General features: G+C 62.9%; 2 protein-coding genes across 18 annotated transcripts; one reads left to right on the top strand and one right to left on the bottom strand.

Annotated features, from left to right (window-relative positions):
- Positions 1–85: 85 nt before the first annotated feature.
- Positions 86–15,636, bottom strand: LRRC8E (leucine rich repeat containing 8 VRAC subunit E). Of its 15 annotated transcripts, XM_053219955.1 has the most exons (6): positions 15,565–15,636; positions 10,480–10,577; positions 10,269–10,324; positions 7,007–10,033; positions 5,275–5,417; positions 86–4,508 (listed from the first exon to the last, which is right to left on the bottom strand). In XM_053219955.1, the coding sequence occupies exons 4-6, from the start codon at positions 7,218–7,220 to the stop codon at positions 2,265–2,267; spliced, it is 2,601 nt and encodes an 866-aa protein (XP_053075930.1). In that variant the 5' UTR covers positions 7,221–10,033; positions 10,269–10,324; positions 10,480–10,577; positions 15,565–15,636; the 3' UTR covers positions 86–2,264. The 15 variants fall into 15 exon arrangements, with proteins under 15 accessions (XP_053075930.1, XP_053075933.1, XP_053075934.1 ...); XM_053219958.1 differs by lacking the exons at positions 10,480–10,577; positions 15,565–15,636 and having other exon boundaries at positions 7,007–7,129; positions 8,446–8,482; positions 9,025–10,388; XM_053219959.1 differs by lacking the exons at positions 10,480–10,577; positions 15,565–15,636 and having other exon boundaries at positions 7,007–7,106; positions 8,446–8,482; positions 9,025–10,388.
- PRR36 (proline rich 36) lies at positions 12,465–17,971 on the top strand. 3 transcript variants are annotated; one of them, XM_053219953.1, is made up of 6 exons: positions 12,465–13,418; positions 13,833–14,107; positions 14,226–14,325; positions 14,529–14,641; positions 14,746–16,917; positions 17,101–17,971. In XM_053219953.1, exons 1-6 carry the CDS (start codon positions 12,838–12,840, stop codon positions 17,625–17,627), a joined length of 3,768 nt encoding a protein of 1,255 aa, XP_053075928.1. In that variant the 5' UTR covers positions 12,465–12,837; the 3' UTR covers positions 17,628–17,971. The 3 variants fall into 3 exon arrangements, with proteins under 3 accessions (XP_053075928.1, XP_053075929.1, XP_026906229.2); XM_053219954.1 differs by having other exon boundaries at positions 12,550–13,418; positions 17,116–17,971; XM_027050428.2 differs by having other exon boundaries at positions 13,152–13,282.
- Positions 17,972–18,427: the final 456 nt, after the last annotated feature.

The raw sequence follows: 18,427 nt of genomic DNA, 5'->3' as shown, positions 1-18,427 counted from the left end.
CATGTCCGCGGCGCGCACTCGCCCATCCCTCGTGCTAACCTCCGCGCATGCGTGCTTCTTCCCGGCCGGAGAGATGACGCCACCTAGAGTTCGCGTCGAGCAACGTGCAAAGCCGCTCATCGTGATGCGCATGCGCGGAGTCGGAGCCCTTTCTGGAGAGGCGCTGTGTTGAAATCCATTCACGGTTCTGCAGACCGCGGCAGGCGGGGAAAGCGGCGCGCCTGCGTGCAGAGGGGTAGACGCAATCCCGCGCTTTGCCTTTGCTGCGCATGCGCAACCTTGGCTCTTTCCGCGGCCGCTGTTGCTGGGAGTAGCTCTTGCTATGTGTCCTCAGCCTCGTTTTCGCTGTTCCCCGCCCGGCCTGTTCTCTGGCACCCACGCTCCCTCAGGACTGCCTTTCTCTTACGGGACAGTGTTTCATTAGGATCGCTGTTATGCCTAATTGCTGCCTCCTCCCCATAATTAGGCACCCGTGGGGAGCCCTTTCTATTTCAGCAAACTCGGGGGTGGCTAAGGACCGGCGGGAGGGACGGGGTAGGGCTCAGGTCACTGTAGCGGCCTTAGGAGTCCAGCGGCATGACCCCTGACCTCGACCACAGGGCCAGGGTCATAGCCAGAGAGTTCCAGGCCAGACCCACCTGGGACATTTTAAGACGTTCCCTCATCTTCCCGCCCCAGAATGTGAGCCCAGCGTCTGGACAGTGCAGTAGATGGGCTTTGGTGTTAATGCCCCTCAGCCTGTCATCCTCGCGGCTTAACTGGCATGGTGGGTGCCGGAAAAATGTCCCCATCTGCAATCCTGGTTTTCGGAAAGCAGCTTGTCTCTGCTCTCAGTTGCCAGGAAGAGGCTCACATTTTGCAGACATCTCGAGGTGTCCAGTCCCAGGAAGTCAGGGTCAGGCAGGCTGTGCCATACGCCCTGCCTACTCCCGGGCCCGCACGGGATCACTGGTGGGCATTGAAGGCTTGTGGGGACCCCTATGGTGACAACTTAACGGGTGGAACAGATAAAAGACTGGAGTCCGGAGAATAGCAAGGAATGGAGAGGAAAAGGGGTTCTCCAGAAAAAAAGCTGAGCAGAAGATGCCACCTAATTTCTCCTACTGAGGTCTGTCTTTGCTCCCAGGACGGATCTCATACCCTTCATTCTGGCACATTAGTGTCCCTGCTTGCCTGTCATTGGTCTGGATGAAATGGAAGGCTTAGACAACAGGAGTGGATACCAGAGATCAGAATTTTAGTTCTCATAGTATTATTTATTAACCACCCACTGATAGATGCTCCCTCACACAGAGAACATTTGAAAGACACAAAGTCCCTGCCTGTTCTCAGAAACATGTAAATTCCACAGCAGGTGTTCTTAACCCTGGAGTCTGCTATCCTTAGGATGTCCGTGAATGGCCCTCTGGGAAATCTGGGGGAATCTGTTGACGGCCTGAAGTAGCTTTGGAATTTTGCATGTGTGTGTACATTTTCCTGGGCAAGGAGGTGCCCAACTTTTATAAGATGTTCAAAAGTCCTAGGTCTTCAAAAGGGTTCAGAACCCCGGCTCTGAACATCCAGATTCTGTAGGTCAGCGTTTCCCAACGTACAGGCCTAGGACCACCTGCATCAGAATTACCTGGGATGCTGATTTACAGACAAGTTCCTGGCCTCCAGCCAGACCTGAGTCAGTCTTTCAGGGGTGGGGCCTGGGATGTTTTGTTCTGGGGCTGTTGATTTTGATGCAAGGCCAAACATGAGGACCATTTTACTGAGTTCACGTGTCCATAGCAAACAACTTATAAATAAGGGATTGGCATCAAAGTTGGGGGCAGGGGTCGCTGGTCCCTTGTGTCCGTGTCCCCTCCTTGGGAGAGAACCGCAGATGTAAGCTGTTTGGGTTGGGGGAGAAAGGGTTGAAATCCCATTGGGATGTGCCTCACCCCCACATACGGCACTAATTGAGCTAGAATGTCCGGGGGGAGGGCAGGACAGCCAGCCAAAGACATAGGTGTGCTTTTGGTCTGAGACTCCTGTGACTGAGTTGATCCCTCTACGACGGTCCACCCCAAATCCACAGCCTCCTGTCTCTTCTCGGACAAACCAATCCCAGGATCTTGTCTGGGCCCTCCCCCCCCTCCCCCCCCCCCCCCCAGGCTGATGTGTCTGCTCCTCGTCTCCTGGCCTGGGCCCTGTCGGCCACCTCGCTTGAAGACGATAGTAGAGATTCTGGGGTGGAAGCATCCAGAAGGCCTCTACCCCAACCTGCCCCACCTTTCGCTTCATTCCTCCTCCATTTTTTCCCGCACCTCTGCTGGCAGGCCCTCGTAAAGGGTGTCCTCCACCAGGAGCCCCACTCTCTTGAGCCCCACACAGTTGCCAAGTTCTTCTGGCAGAGCCTCCAAGCGGTTGCCCTCGAGCTCCAGGCGGCTGAGGGCCCTGAGGGCCCCCACCTGGGGCGAGAGCTGGCTCAAGTGGTTGTAGCCCAGGAGCAACGTCCGCAGCTTGCGGCAGAAGAAGAGCTCCTCCGGCAGGGCCTCCAGGGAGTTGTAGGACACAGCCAGGTGCTGCAGGCTCTGGAGGAGGCCCAGCTCGGGCGGCAGGGAGCGCAGCCCGTTGTGGGAGATGTCCAGCAGGCGGAGGCCAGAGCACAGGCCGAGCTGGGTGGGCAGGGTCTCCAGCTTGTTGTGGCTGAGGTAGAGCTGCTCGAGGCCCCGGAGCTTGCGCACGTGCTCGGGGACGTAGGCGATCTGGTTGTGCCACAGCCTGAGCGTGACCAGCTTGCGACAGTGCTGGAAGCTGAGGATCTCTTCAATGGACCGCAAGTGGTTGTCCTTGAGGTCAAGTTCCTGCAGCGCCCCCAGGCTGAAGATGGCATGGGGGATGCGCTCCAGCCCGCAGGCCACCAGCTCCAGCTCCCGCAGCGCCGCCAGCTTCTTGAGGCTGTTCAGGGCCAGCAGGCGGGCCCCGTCGTTGTGCAGACTAAGCCGCTGCAGATGCCCGGCCACGTCGGTCACGCTGGCTGGCACCTTGCTGGCATTGCTCCGCAGAGACAGCACCTTGAGCTGCTTCAGCTCCCGGAGGCTCTCGAGGGTCGCCGCCCGAGCCAGCTCCGGGGGGAAGAGCCCCTCGAGGTGCAGCTCCTCCAGGCCACGCAGCCCGAACACCCACAGGGGCACCTCGCGGAGCTCCTCACACTTGACCCGGATGACCTTCAGGCGGTCCCGCAGGAAGATCAGCAAGGAGAAGGGCAGCCGGGCGGGCGAGTGAAGCAGGCTGAGCTCTTGCAGGTGCACCAGCTGCGAAAGGCCCGGGGGGAAGGTGATGTCGCAGATGGCCTCCAGCCGGAGCGCCTCCACCTCGCTGAGCTCGAAGACGGTGTCGGGCAGCCCCGGGAGCATGCAGAGGGCCAGCTCGAGCCGGCCACGGGCGTTGCGCTGCAGCTTCTGCCGCAGCTTCTCGGGCGTCCACTCGTGGTTCAGGTTGAGCTGCTTCAGGCGGCTCTCGCTGACCTCGGAGAGGAAGACGGCAAAGCGCTTGGAGTAGAGGGAGTCATACTGGTCGATGAGGTGCAGCATGAAAGCAAAGTCGTTCTTGACGTCGGGGATGTCACCCATGCCCGTCTCCTCCCGCACAGAACGGAAGGAGTACTCCTTGAGGGGCCGGTGGAAGAGCCAGTAGAGGGTGTAGAGACAGGTGATCCCGTAGACGCACACGAAGGAGATGTAGCAGAAAGCCAGCTTGGAGAAGAGGTGGGCCTTCGTGTGGTTGCAGCAGAAGCTGGCGTAGCCCGTGACCTCCGAGGTCTCCACCCTGCAGGCCACCAGGAAGCTGATCTTCTCCACGTAGACCAGGTTGTAGACCAGGATGGCAAAGAACTTGCAGACTTTGAGCACCGTCTGCCGGATGTACATGGTGTACAAGATGTCCCCCTCTTCCACGTGCACGCGGAACTTCTTGACCTTCTCAAACAGGGCTTTGGCCTGCTCACCCTCCTTCTTGTCCAGTAGGGTGACGGCTGGTGGCTCAGTCACCACCTTCTCGGGCTCCACCAGCACCTTTTCCTTCTCACCCTCATTGGCTTTTCCCGGCCCCGCCGAGGCCTCCACTGTCGCTGTCGCCCGTCCGGTGGTGGGGCCCTTCTGGTTCTCCCCAGAGACCTCGGACAGGGCCCGTGTGGTCCACGGAGAGTCGAAACACTTGCCCAGAATGGAGATGAAGTGCTCGATCTTGGAGCTGGTGCCGGGGAACTTGAACCAGAAGCTGGTGCAGACCATGAAGATGAGCGTGTGAATGACGACCAGGTAGGGGAAGTACTTGGCGTACCAGTGGAGGGCTGTCTCGTAGCAGAGCTGGTTAATGAAGCTGTACTGCTGGAGGTCCAGATTGTTCTTGAGGCCGCTTACCTCCCGGAGGCCCCCCATCTGCTCGGAGACGCCCCGAGGCAGCAGTTGCTGGCAGGGGGCCTCTGAGAAATTCTCCCGGAGTTCGTGACTGGGCAGACAGATGATCTTGTCCTGTGTCACCTGGGAATGAGGGGGAAAGAGGGCCAAGGAGCTGGGATGGCCTGCACGGTTGGGGGCAGAAAGGCAGGCTGAAGGTGGGAGACCCCAATCCCTGACTGTCCCCAGCGGGCTGTGACTTTGGAAGAGTCACTAAACTTCTGAGAATCAATCTTTGTCTGAAAAAAAGGAGTTGGGTTGAATTGCATCTTCCTTCTCCCTCCGGCGCCCACCCCCCCCCCCCCCCGGCCAAAAGATACTGACCTCCTAATCCTTAATACCTGTGGACAGATAGTCTTTGCAAAACAGATGTGATCAAGTTAAGGTGGGGTCATTAAGGTGGGCTCTAATCCAGTGCGACCGTGTCCGTATAAAAAGGAGCCATTTGCACAGAGACCCGTGCGCAGAAGGGAGATGAGAGAAGGCCTGAGGCCACCAGAAGCCAGGAGAGAGGCATGGGACACATACATGCTCCCTCACAGCCCGTAGAAACACACAACCCTGTCAACCCTTTGACCTCACACGCTCAGTCTCCGGAACTGTGGGATCAGAGCAGGTAGCCCTCCGGAATATCCGGGCCGCGACCCCCACACGCCCCGCCTCTCCGACCCGCTCAAACAGGCCCCGCCCCTGTAGGTCCCGCCCCCACGGGCGGGCCACACCCGGGCCCCGCCCCCTACGTGCCCCGCCAACTACCCGCTCATCCGGGCCCCGCCCCTCTCCACGCACCCAGGCCCCAACCCCTGCAGGCCGCGCTCCATCCAGGCCCCGCTCCTGCCTCGCGCCTCACCTGCAGGGTGCAGCCGAAGACCCCGATCATGAGCATAGCCACGGTGAGGTACTCCGCCAGCACGTCCCACCAGGGTTTGAGCACCTTGAACGCGGGCTGCTGCTCCGTGAACTGCTTGAACTCGGCCACCGGAATCATCTTTCCTATGGGAGAGGAGGAGGCAGGGGTTGCAGAGACCCTCAAGAAGGGGCGTCTGGTGGTGGACCCCCAGAGGAGCCAGACACACGCCTCTGCCCCCAGTTTGTGCTCTGCCCTGCCCGAATCTGGCAGAAGGCACGAGCTGTGTGCCCCCTCTCTCCCCCAGACCTCACCTCCTTCCTGAAGCCAAGCTACTACCGGTCTCACCACATCTGCTCCCCGGGATCCCTGCCCCCCCCTCTGACGCCGCTCGCCCTTTCAGAGGTCAGGAAGGGCAGTCCACGGAGCCGCTGTCCCCCAGCTTGCCCGAGTGGCCTTCTCCCAGAACCCAGCCATCTCCCACCCTTGATGACGAGCCCAAACCACTCGCTCTGCCGCTCTGACTCCAGACACCTGCTGTCCGGACCGCTAGCCTCTGCTGTCTCTGCCACTGGGCCAGAGAGAGCGTCTGAGGCTGAGGACTTCCGGGGTGTGGGCCCCCCACCCCCTTCAGGGGCGCTCCGGGCACCACCTCCAACCTCCAACCTCCAACCGGAAAAGCCGGCTGGAGCCTGGCTCTGGTTACAGGGCCTGAGGGGCAGGGAGGGGCAAAGCTGAAGGCTGGTCAGTGAAGGGGAAGGAGGACTAGAACACCTGGGTTTCTAGAGGGATCGGTGCCCAGAAACTGAGGCAGACGACAGAAACCTGGGCTCTGACTGGGAGGGTGGGGGGGTCGCCAGGATGGCCGGAGGGCAGAGGATCAGGAAATGGAAAACTCAGGGACAAAGCCAGAGTGACACCTACTGTCTGGGCTGGGGCTGGGCTGCCAGGCTCCTGGGCGGCCAGCCCGCTCTGTCTGTCCCTGGGTTTCACTTTAGACCAAGGTATCATTATTTCAGATACGGGACAGCTAGGAGCGAGTCACGTGGGGGCATGGGCCACAAGCTGGGACATCACCCTCCCAGAACAGGCAGCTGGGGAGCCTCCCTCCCCCTCTCCCGGAGGCTGGACGGAAGGAAAGGGAGGCCGCAAGGCCCCCACTGCCTTTTGAGGGGGCTCCCAGGCTGGACTGCCTCTCACAGCACCCTGCCTCCCTTTGCAGTCCCCAGGTCCCTGAGGCCTGGGGTTGACTCCCGGGCGGGGATGAGGTAGAGACGGACAGGGATGCGGCTGTAAGCCCTGCCCACCGGGCTGAGGGCTAGGTAGTCCACCACACCTTCTAATCCCTTCAAAGGCCCTCACATCGGGATGGCAGGGGCAGGGCTCCCCCTGACTCAGGCCCTGACTCACCCAGAGCCGGGCACAGGCAGGGGGTGCACAGACAGAGCACGGGCTCCCTCCCACAATGCCCCATTCCTCACTCTCAGTTTGATGCCCTGTCCTAAAAGAAAAGCTGAGTAGAAGTGCCCCAGCGTATCAGTGCCGTCAGCCAGCCGGGAATCTTATCAGCAGCACCCTGGGGGCCACATGAACAACGTAGCCACCAAAAGGGACACCTGGGGGCATTCTGGAGTGTGCATACGGATGCAGGTGGGTACCCGGAGCCGTATACACTGGGCTGAGGGGAGACCCAGGACCTGTTCCAGCCAGCCACCGTTCTCCCTGCCCCGGGTACCTGTGAGGGACACGGCTCCGCTGTTGGGGCTGCGACAGAAATGCCACGTACACAGGCGAGGACCAACTTCCTGCCTGGGTCCATCTCGCAGTGGCGGAAGCTGCAGTATCCACCAGGTCAAGACTACAATCAAAGGCAAGACGGCGGCGACACCGAGGGTCCCCAGTGGATGGCCCAGTGGCTCCCACGGAACAAGGTATATACACAACGCCATCAGAGGCAGACACTGGGGTTATCATTATCTGTCTCCATGACTCAAACTCGATGGTCTGAACCTGCCATTAAGCTTCCACAGACACAAGGCCGGCCCCCCCTTTGTCTGAGCAGGGCTGGCGGGAGGGCCCTGGGCAGAGGGCTCCAGGGATGGGGAGCCCAGAGGAAAACAACAGCACGGCCATACGCAACTTATGGCCACCAGATGCTTCCGGTGCCTCCTTTAATCCCCACTCTGGGGGAGGGAGGGCACCACAACCCTCATTTTCCAGACTCAAGGGGAGGGAAGGAACCAGCTGAAGCTTTCACAGCTACAAGCGGTATGTGAGGCGTGACTCCCAAGTCTCATCTGTCCCCTAGCGCCCTGTCTGCTTCATCTTGGGTGAGAACCTCTCGCTGGGATGCAGCATCTTTGCCAAAAGGAGCCCGGAGGAGAGTGTTCTAGCAGAGAATGTTCTCGCAGAGAAAAGATGGGCGGAGGGCTGCTCTGCAGGGCAGGCCCTGGGGGTTCTGGTCGGCCTGGGACCGGGTCGTGCCCCCTACCTAGCCTCAGCTCTACTATCCATGCCTCACCCCTGCAACTCCCCTCTCAGACCCTCCCTAGGCTCCCAGCTTGCCTCCTGGGGGCAGTGGTGGGTGCTCGGGGTCCAGCCCCCCTCCTCGCCCACAACCCGTGCTAAAGGGCAAGGAGGACACAGGGGTAACTGTCAGCCCTGAAACGGGCTTTGAAGCACACAGGTCCAACCTTTGACTTTTACACAAGAGAGAAACTAAGGTCGGGGGTGGGGGTAGGGGTCCCCTAGTAGCAGATCTTGGGTCAGGCCCCAGGCCTGGGGACTCTCCACCTAGTACTTTTCCAAGCTGCCCAGCCAGGACTTGGGAGTCAGGGAGTCTTGAGGTTTAATAGTCCCAGGGAGGGCAACTTGGTAGGGACCCCCAGTGGTAGGGTTCTGGGGCGTCCAGGGGAACATGGCCAAGACCCCATGGGGGTCTCCCCCAGCCTGCTGATCTGTCCTTGGCCAGGCTGGCCTGCTCCCTGACAGGCGCCCTAGGTCTGGCCAAGGCCGAGTCTCTCGCCGCCTCCACCCCCTCCCCAGCTCCTTGTGTCCCTGGCGGGCGGGCCGCGGACTCAGGCGGCAGTGCCGGCGGCACCTGGGGTGGTCCTCACGTGGGCCAGACCCCCACCCCGCCACCCGGTCCCCAGGGACGGGGAGCCTCCTACTCACCGCTCTGGCTGGGACGCTGGGCCCAACTCCTGGGTCCCTGGGAGCGGAGCAGCCGGGACTCCCGCAGAGTTCCCGGGCCAGCCTGGGTGAGTCAGGGCGGGCGGGCGGGACAGGAGCCCGGGAGCCGCCCCGCCCGCCCGCCCCGGGGACGTCTCGGCTCCGCCTCCCTTTGGGTCCTCCCAGGTCGCCCCCTACTTCAGACGCCAAGGGATTGCGGGAGGAGGGCAATCCGAATCCAGCTCTCCACGATCGTGGAGGGTGAGGGGCGGGCCGGAGGGCAGAGGTCTTAGAACTTTGGGCCGGGCTGCAGCCAGGGAAACTAGGGGGGCCCCCCGGAGGCGCTGCGTGGCTCCCAAAGCCGGCCTGTGGGCCCCCTTCCAGGATCTAAGCTGTAGAGACCCTGTCAGGAACAGGTGAAGGGCCTCCTCATCCTTGCCCCCAACCCCACCCCAAGGGGCAGCCACCTGGCCTTGAGGCACAACCAAATCCAGAGGAACAGAGTCCAGGGGCAGGGAGGGGGCTTCCCCTTCCTGCTCTGACCACCCAGCCAAGGGAGGATGAGCAGAGTGGGGTGCTTACCTGTCTGGCCCTGCCCAGCCTTGAGACCTTCTCCGGACTTCAGGGGATGGGTAAGCTGCTCCCAGGTCTTGGTGGCGGCACAAGGGCTGGAAGGCTCTGGGATCTGGGGCTGGAGTCTGGTCTGGGAGGGCAGCTTCTAGAAAGGATGGCTGCCTCCCCACCCCCACTCATCCCTCCCTGGCCGAGAAGGCCTGAGCTGGCTCTTACACTGGCAAAGCACCCTTTCAGCCTGGAGGCATCCGGTGAACTTTGACCCGTTCTGTCTGCAAAACTGAAGGGAGAGGGGACCTTGACAAAGTGGGGGAATGAGACCCCTCCCCCACGGGAGGCTCACGAGTTCACTAGACTGGAGACAGTCCGAGACCCGAGGCTTGAAACCTCGAGGATTGAGACCCCCCCTAAGCTTGGGTTCCTCTGCGAAGCCCTGTAGTGGGCGCGACCCTTGGAGACCCGGCCTCTTTCAAGTGTCTGTGGGCTCCACCACAGGCAGCTCGAAGACAGACAGACAGATAGGAGGCCCTCTTCTCTCTGAGAGTGCCCATGCCCTGGTCTACAGCTTTATGCCGGGGTGACCATCCTGATACACATGGCTTTGCACATTTGTACAAATCGCCGAGGTCACTGTGACGGCAGCCCCATGACTGCTGTGTCCCCAACCCTTGGGATGGTACCTGGCACACGGGGTGGGGGGGCATTCAGTAAATGACAGGTGGGTGAACGACTGAAGTGTCATTTTAGGTGCAGACCTTGACACGGGGAATTGGAGGCAAATGGTCCACCCGGAAGGTGATCCCAGGGCGCCCTGGAGGGGGGTGGGTAACTGGGAAGTGACACCGGGAAAGGAAGGAGGCCAGCAGGCATCCATGAGGGTAAACGGAGCAGGTTCACAGGCAGCTGGGGCTCTGTTCTTCTGGGAGACAGTGGAGGATACACCGCCAAGTTGTCCAACCCAAGGGGCGAGGGGGTTGAGAAGGGCTGACCGTCAGCTCCTGTCAGGCTGCGGGTTGCTCTGGAGAAGGGGGGGGCAGAGGGGACTCTGGGGCACCTGCCACAGGTGTAGACGCCCCAGGAGAACAGCCAGGTCACGGAACACACGTACGCACCACGCCTTCCAGTGATTCTCCCGAAGGACCGTCTGCTTCACACCCCCATTGGTGGCACGTGAGTGTCCCCCCCCCCCCCGCCATCGATCACACCCAGCCTTTAAAAAGCATTGTGGTAAAATACCATGACGTAGAACTTACCACTGTCACCGCGGTGAAGTGTGCAGTTCAGCGGCATTGAGTGCACTGATGTTGTTCTGAAACCATTTCCACCGTCCGACTCCAGAACGCTTTTCATTTTCCAACGCCGAGATTCTGTCCCCATTAAACCCCGGCCCCCTGCCTCCCGCCACCTGCTGCCTGTCTCTACCAATGTGACTCTCTTAGAGAGCCCGCGTAAGGGGAATCCTACCGTGTTCGTCCTTCCGTGACCGGCTTCTGCCACCGAGCACGCGTTGCTGAGGTCCATCCGTGTTGTAGCAGGTGTCAGAATATCTTTCCTTTTTAACGCTGAAAAATATTCCATTGTGTGGCTGGACCACATTTTGTTTATCCATTCATCTGTCGATGGATCCTCTACCCCTTGGCCGTCGTGGATAGTGGTGCTCTGAACCCAGGGGTGCAAATATCTCTTCAGGTTCCTGCTTCCCATTCTTTGGGGTGGGATTGCTGGATCATATGGGAAGTCTGTTTCATTTTTTCGAGGAAACCACCGCCCGGTCTTCCACAGCGGCTGCACCTGCACCATGTTCCCACCAACCGTGCACGAGGGCTCCCATTTCTTCACATCCTCACCGACACTTGTTATTTAACACCCAGCTTTTAAGGTTTTGTGAATGGGAGGTAGTTATCGATCGCTGCCGAACAAATCACCCCCAAGCCTAGCAGCTTAACACAGCTAGCATTTATTGTCTCACACAATCTCTGAGGGTCGGGAACCTGAGAGTGAGTGTCATGGGTGGTCACACCCATGGGAGGGTCACACCTCCCTCTTCCACTGGCCCCAGATATCACTGATTTGCTTTCTGACACTACAGATTAGCCTGGATTTTCCAGAATGTTATATAAATGGAACCATGCAGCGTGTTGTGTGTGTGTGTGTGTGTGTGTGTGTGTGTGTGTGGCTTCTTTTGTTCTGCAGGATATTTTTGAGATTTGTCCCTGTTTTGAGTGGCTTGGTACTTTGTTGCTTTTTATTTATGTTTAATTTTTTTAATAAAGTTTATTCATTTATTTTGAGACAGAGAGAGAGAGGGAGAGAGAGAGAAACCCAAGCAGACTCTGTGCTGTCAGCACAGAGCCAGACGCAGGGCTTGAACCCATGAACTGTGAAATCATGACCTGAGCCAAAACCAAGAGTCGAGGCTTAACCAAATGTGCCACCCAGGCACCCCAGTAGTTTGTTGCTTTTTCTGGCCAAGGAGTATTCTACTGTCGGGTACTCTCTGGTTTGCGTAATCCGTCCCTGTTGATGGACATTTGAAGAGCGTTCTTAAAAGAAGGAGGAGCCCAGATCCCAGTGAAATGCAGAGTGGGTTCAGAGTAGCCTCGGAGGGGCCTTGCACTATAAAAGGTGAGGAGCAGGCATCTGGGGGTGGCCAGTGGCTGTGACTTGCTCGGAAGGGCACTGCTGGTGAATGGGCGGGTGGGCAGGGGGGGAACCAGGCTGCTGTCATGCCAGAAGGGGCTCACACAGGTGATGCTCGGAAGACTTGGGGAGGAGGTGAGGCCAGAATGATCTACTCTGGAGGGCAGCGCCCTGAGGAATGGTGAGGGGGCACCTCTCCCAGGCTGGAGGGAGGGGTCATTGAAAGGATAAATTCCAAAGGGTTTTGACCTTGCCCTCTCTCTCTTCCATTCCCCGAACCTCAACTGAACTCAGGCGCAACTCCTGAGGGGAGAAAGCCAAACCCCTGCTTCCGGCCACACCCTAGTTGAGTCTATCTTCCTTGCCCAGGTTCAGCCAGGTGCCAAAGCCCCCCACGCCCCGTCCTGTGCACGAAGCCCCCCCAGTTCCAGAGAGTAGTGAACTGCTCCTGTGTGGGCATGCAGGCATGTGATGGGCAAAGGGTTGGGGCAGAGGGCGCTGGCTCTTTGGGATGGGGGAGGGGGTGGCTCAGTCTGGACAGAGGAGGTATCAGAGGTAGAAAGCACTGTGTGGGGGGGGGGGGGTAGGTGTCCTAGCAATAAGCAGAGATGAAGGAGGGCGGCCGGCTCTGTCTTCCCACTCCTACCTCCCCCTTGCCCCAGTCCCCTGTGGAGGTCCTTCCACGGAGACCCCTGCGCGGGCTGGGAAAGGCACCTCCCACTCCCACCGGCTGTGCTGGGCAGCCTCGGACAGGGTCGTCTCTGCTCCTTCAGGCACCAGTTTTGACACCCCCCCATTTGACTCCCCCCCCCCCAAAGCTCGGCTCTGCTTGAATGCTTTTGCTGACTTGACATAGGAGCATGGCGGGGGGGGGGGGGGTGCCCTGCCCTGCCGAGGGCTCGGAGCCTCTCACAGTTCTCTCTCCCCGCCCTCCCCAGCCTTCCTCTCTTCTTGTGTTCTCCCAAATCCGAGCCTACCCCTAAATTCCCACGGCTGCATTCTCTCCGTGGTCCGCCTCCCGCAACCAATGTAGGGGCTTCCTGGGGTCTGAGAAAAGCCTTGGATACGAGAGGGGCGGAGGCCCGCGGGGACCCTGGGGGGCCCGGCCTCCGCTGTCGAGAAGGCGAGGACTGGGACCAGGGACACTGAGCGGCGGGATTGGTTGACTGGGCACGAGGCACGATGGTCCCGCCCCCTGGTTGCCAGGGCCCGGCCTATCCGCGTCCAGGCGGGCATCGGTCGCCAGGTGGTTGGGGTCGGGGCCAAGGCAGGTGTGTCTGTTTGGAGGAAGGGGCCAGGCCCGGTCGGGACCCCAAGGGACTCCCTCCCGAAGCCCCTGCGGCTGGGAGTCTGGGGCCCTGCGGCGCGGCCGCGGAGAAGCCGCCCCTCCTTCCACCGCGCCTCTCCCCACCGCCCCCGGCGCGCTCCCGCCCGCCGCCTCCCGGGTCTGGATCGAGCGCGCGCGCCCCCGTCTCCCCTTCCGCGGCCGAGGGGCGGGCCCGGCTCCCCGCGCCACCGCCCGCAGCCCCCTCCCCTCGCCTGCCGGCGGCTCACGCCAGCCCCGGCGCTCCCGCCCGGCCCCACCCCAGGCGACCCAGCGTGGAGAGGCGGGCGGCCAGAGCCCGAGGTGAGCGCGGCGCGAGCAGGTGGAGCGGGCGGAGCGGACCAGGGCCCGGCTGGGGGAGGGGGACGGGCTCCGGACGCGGCTCTTTGTCTCCGCGAGCCCCTTCGCGGGCCGCCGGGGCCGCTCCTCCTCCTGGCAGGTGCCCGCATCCTCGGGGAGGGCGCTGGGGGCCGGGGAGGGGACCAGGGCTTGCGCTCCCGTCCCCCTCAGCTGGAGCCTGTGGCAGACCCCCGTCCCCGAGGCTGGTGGTCCGGGTCTCTGAAGGGGCGAGGGGTAGGGGCGTGGGTCTCGGGTCCTGAAAGGGAGCCGAGGCGGGTGGGCTGGGGCAGGCAGGGCCTCTCAGCTTTGGAGGAAGGCGGTGGGGGTGGGACCAGGGGACCACCGTGAGCAGCTGGGCTGGTGAGTGGGTGTGTGGGTGGGAGGGAAGTGGATCGAAGCCGAAGTGTGGGCGCCTGTGGGTGGGGAAGGAGCAGCGAGGTGCCGGGACCCGGGTCCCTGCAGGCAGCGTAGCAGCGCAGGAGCTGGGATGCTGATCTGTCTGTCTCCTCATCAGGTGCGGGATGGACAAGAGGGACAAGGGCAGGGCGGGGGCCGCCACAAGGACTCCGGCTTCTCGCCCTCCCGGCCTTCCCACCCCCAGACCCCCGGGGTCTCCTCGACCCCCTCCCCCAGTAACCAGCGCGGCGCTCCGAGTTCTGGGGGCAGCGGGAGCTGCAGGGCGAGGGCCCCTGGCCGAGCGAGCTGGAAGTACCCGGGCAGCCGCTCTCCCGGAGGCTGCTCCCCGGGTGGGATCAACTCGGAACGCTGGGACAGGCCCCCGGAGTCCAGGTATCCCGCCCTCTTTGCCCCCATTCAGACCCCGTCTTTCTGTCCCCCCTTTCCTTGTGAGGCTGCTGCCTCCCCTTCCTTTCCGGAGGCACCGCCTTGACTTGGCCTTCTCCCCCAGCCTCCAGGCCCCCAGCTGCTGGGAGAGGGGAGCGGGCCCCTGCCAAGACCCCAGGCCCAGGCTCTGTCTCTAGCCCGGGACGTGCCAGCGGGACCACCAGGTAAAATGCCTCTCCAGTCCCTTTGGCAAGGGCTAGTGTCACTAACTGGAAACTTTCAATTTTACACATGAATTGGGGGAGTGGGTGCATTTGCAGGTCGCTGGGCACAGGTTGCGTGTCCCCAGAGAGGGCATTGGTGGGAACATGCAGGCTTGGGAGAAAGCAAAGAGTTCCTTCTTGAGCGCGGCCGCTCCTGTCCCTAGGCTAGGCACTCTTGCGCAGAAGGGGCTTCGGCCCCCAGCTGAGGAACCCGTGGCCAGAGGAAAAGCCCCAGAAACACCAAGAAGGAGCCCGCTGAGCGCCGGGGCACGGAGAGGTACGTGGCCTGGGGAGTGTGGGGTGGGGAACGGGGTTCCTGGGCAGTGAAGGGGACCAGCCTGGAAGTATCGGTGACCCTCTGGCCTTCTACTTTGTCCCCAGACTCTTCCGGGCCCTCCCCAGGCGCCCCTTCCCCAGCCACCTCCCGTCGGTCCCGGGCTGCAGGAGCTGAAGTGGGTCTCCCTCGGGCAGCTCCGAATGCCCGGCCGCGGCCTCCGACCGAGGCCTCCAGGAAATCCGTGAGCAGTACCCCGCAGCATGGTGCCGCGGAGCCGAGCCCCGCCACCAGGAGGCGACCCAGCGCCGGCGGAGGTCTCCAGAGGCCAGCCTCACGCCCCTTAGGCTCCAACGCCACTCCTCTGTCCTCCCCTGCCCGCTCCGGGGCCTCGCAGGGTGGAACACCCCGGGCTCCCGGGCAGCCCTCGCAGCCCTCGCAGCCCAGGGCGAAAGGGCTGCAGGCTCTACGCCCCCGCCAGTCCACACCCCCAAGGAAGAGCGCTACCCCCGCGCCGGGCTTTTCTCCTCCACTAGCCACACCCTCTCCACCGGGTTTGACTGCACAACTGGCACCGCCTCCGCAAATCACAGGCACTCCCCTGCCGGCCACTCTCCCTCCATCTCCACCGACCACGCCCCCTCCTCGCTCTCCTACCTGCCCTTTGGCCACGCCCCCTCTCCTAGACCCTCCTTCCTCTGCTCCACTCGCTCTGCAGACCCTCCCCTCTCCTCCGGCCACACCCCCCTCGCAAGCCCCACCCACACACGTGGGTACCTCCTTTCTGGCGTCATCCGCCTCTCCTACGGCCGCTTCTCAGGCTTCATTCTCTCCACCCGTGTCACCCCCTCTGCAGAGTATGCCCCCAATCCAAGCTTCTCCAGCTTTGCCCTCTCTTCTGACTCTCCCCTCTCCCTTGGCCACACCTCCTCTGTCGGCTCCTGGATCACCAGCCACGGCTCCTCTACCACCAGCCACCTCCCTTCTACAAGCCTCTTTGACTCCAGCAACTTCTCTGCTGAATCCGCCCTCTCCCCAAGCCACACCCCCTCTGCAGGACCTTTCTGCTTTGACTACTCCCCCTCCACGGACCAGTCCTTCCCTATCTCCTTCCCCACTTCAGGCTATGCCCTATACAGTGACCACACCTCCCACGCAGGACACTTCTCTGGCCACATACCCTCTACAAACCTCTCCCTGCCCTCTGACCACCCTCTCTCTGCAGGGTTCTCCTTCTCTATGCTCTCCATTTCCTTTGGCCTCACCGTCGCTGCAGGCTCCGCCTTCTCTCCTGGACACGCCCCCTCCACAGACCCCACCTCATCTGGCCACACCCCCTCCACAGGCCTCTCCCTCTCCGACCCGGTTCTTTACAGAGGTCCCACCCTCTCTGGCCTCACCACCTCTGCAGGCACCTTCTCCCCTAACCACGCCTCCTCCACAGACGCCAATTTCCCTGGCCACACCCCCTCTACAGGCCACACCCCCTCAGGCCTTCCTCCCAGTTCAGGCCCCACCGTCTCTGCGGGCCCCTCTCTCCCCTCCGGCTTCACCACCTCTGCAAGACCCTCCCACTCCCTTGGCCACTCCCCCTCCCCAGGCTCCACCTTCCCTGGCCTTGCCTCCTCTTCAGGTTCCTCCCTCTCCCCCTGCCTCACCCCCTCCGCGGACAACTCCCTCTCCCCCTCCGCGGACAACTCCCTCTCCCCTGGCCACACTTTCTCCTCAGGCTCCACCTTCCCTGGTCTTGCCTCCTCTCCAGGCCTCTACGCTCCCTTTGCAGGCTCCTCCCCCGCCCCTGGCCACGCCCCCTCACCAGACTCCACCTTCCCTGGCCCTACCTCCTCTGCAGGGCTCTACTCTCCCTTTGCAGGCTCCTCCCTCGCCCCTGGCCACACCCCCTCAGGCTCCACCTTCCCTGGCCTTGCCCCCGCTGCAGGTCCCTCCCTCTCCCCTGGACTCACCCCCTCTGCAGGCCCCACGCCGCCCCCCGACCCCAGGTCCCGATGCCCCGATCCCGGGCCCACGGCTGACCCTGGCGCTGGCCCCGGCTCCGCCGCCACCGCCCTCCCGCAGCCCGTCCAGTACGCTGAGCGGCCCGGATCTGGCGGGCCACAGCAGCAGTGCCACCAGCACGCCGGAAGAGCTGCGCGGCTACGACAGCGGGCCGGAGGGCGGCGCCGCCGCCTCCCCTCCCGCCGACGCGGAGCTCGCCGCCTGCCACCCGGCCTCCTGGAGCCGAGGTCCCCCTCCGCCGCTGGCCGTCCGCAGCACCCCAGGTAAGCAGCCCCCCGACCTCGCCGAGCTGTGGGAGGAGCGAAGTCCGGGGATGGTAGGAGGGCGGGATGGGAGGCGGGGCTTTCCAGCTCGCGGGCAGGGCAGTCGGGTCTGGGGCGGAACCGGGAGGAGGGGCGGGGCCTTGCGGCGGGAGCCCAGGTGCCCGCCCCTTGAGCCCAGTCCAGCCTCTCTCTCCGCAGGAGCGCCTCTGCCTTGGCCTCCTTCTGCCGGGTCAGGCTCCGCTGACGGCCTGTGCACCATCTACGAGGCAGAGGGGCCCGAGTCGGCGACCCCCGCCCCAGACGCGCTGGATTCGGGTCCTGGGCCCGGCGCGGGTGGTGGGAAGGTCGTGGCTGGAGCAGGCGCGGGGGCGACCTCGCGCGGCGCGAAGCCGGCGCGCCTGGGCGAGCTGCCGCTGGGGGCGCTGCAGGCGAGCGTCGTGCAGCACCTGCTGAGCCGGACGCTGCTGCTAGCTGCGGCCGAGGGTGCCGCGGGCGGCAGCGGCGGTGGCCCAGGGGTTGCGGGGGCTGGTGGCGTCGCGGGGGGTGCCCGGACTGCGCTCAGCGACGCCGAACTGGGCCGCTGGGCTGAACTGTTGTCTCCCCTGGACGAGTCCCGCGCCAGCATCACCTCGGTCACCAGCTTCTCCCCGGACGACGTGGCTTCCCCGCAGGGTGACTGGACGGTGGTAGAGGTGGAGACCTTCCACTGAGCCAGACCCTTAGCCCCGCCCACCATACCCATCCCGGCCTTAGGACCCGCCCCTCTGGCTACGCCTCTGTGTCTTAGACTGCCCGCCTATCTGCTCTCCTTCGGGAGTCTGGACCCCGTTGGATTGGACGTAGCCCCCTAGAGCCCTAGATTTTGGGTCAGGCTCTCGACCCACCCACGCCTGTGGCCGAGGTCTTTCCTTCGAGCCCCGCCCCTTTGGCCTGGAAACACGCCGACTCCCCCTCGAGCCCCGCCCCCTCCCTCCGCTTAGGCTCCGCCCCGCGTCCTGTGTATTGTCTACCACGCGCTGCCCGAGTTTGCAATAAAAGCCGGGACGCTGCAGCCTGTGCGCCTTCGAAGTCGCCTAGGGGGTCTACCGCGGGGCGGCGAGAGGGGCTGGGCCTGCCGGTGCTGGAGGCTGTGCGCGAGCGGGTTGTAGCTCCGGCTGAAGGCCTCCCGCGCCCCACGCAGATGTGCCTCTTTGCTAAGGAAAATGGGCGCGTGAGGCAGGCTTGGGGTGGGACCTGGTGCTGAGTCCCCGGCGCGGCGCCCCCACGCACGTGCGTGAACGTGGGCTTTTTCCTGTCTGACTCGTGGTGGACAAGTTAGGCGCAGGAGCGGCCCGGTGGAATTGCCCGACCACCGGATGGCTGAGCTGAGGCGTGCCCAGCGTTGTTGAACGACCGAAGCTCTTCCTATACTCCCCTAAGGGAGCCGGCAGCTCTTGCGGGGAGGGGGAAAGACGTGCAGGAAGGGCTCGCCCAGGTCCGGGGGCGAGGGTGGGGGACCTCTTCCTGAGGC

Source organism: Acinonyx jubatus, chromosome A2 (genome assembly GCF_027475565.1).
Source record: "Acinonyx jubatus isolate Ajub_Pintada_27869175 chromosome A2, VMU_Ajub_asm_v1.0, whole genome shotgun sequence".
Taxonomy (NCBI): domain Eukaryota; kingdom Metazoa; phylum Chordata; class Mammalia; order Carnivora; family Felidae; genus Acinonyx; species Acinonyx jubatus.
The sequence above is the reverse complement of the archived record's forward strand: the minus strand, read 5'-3'. Positions and strand labels throughout refer to the sequence as shown.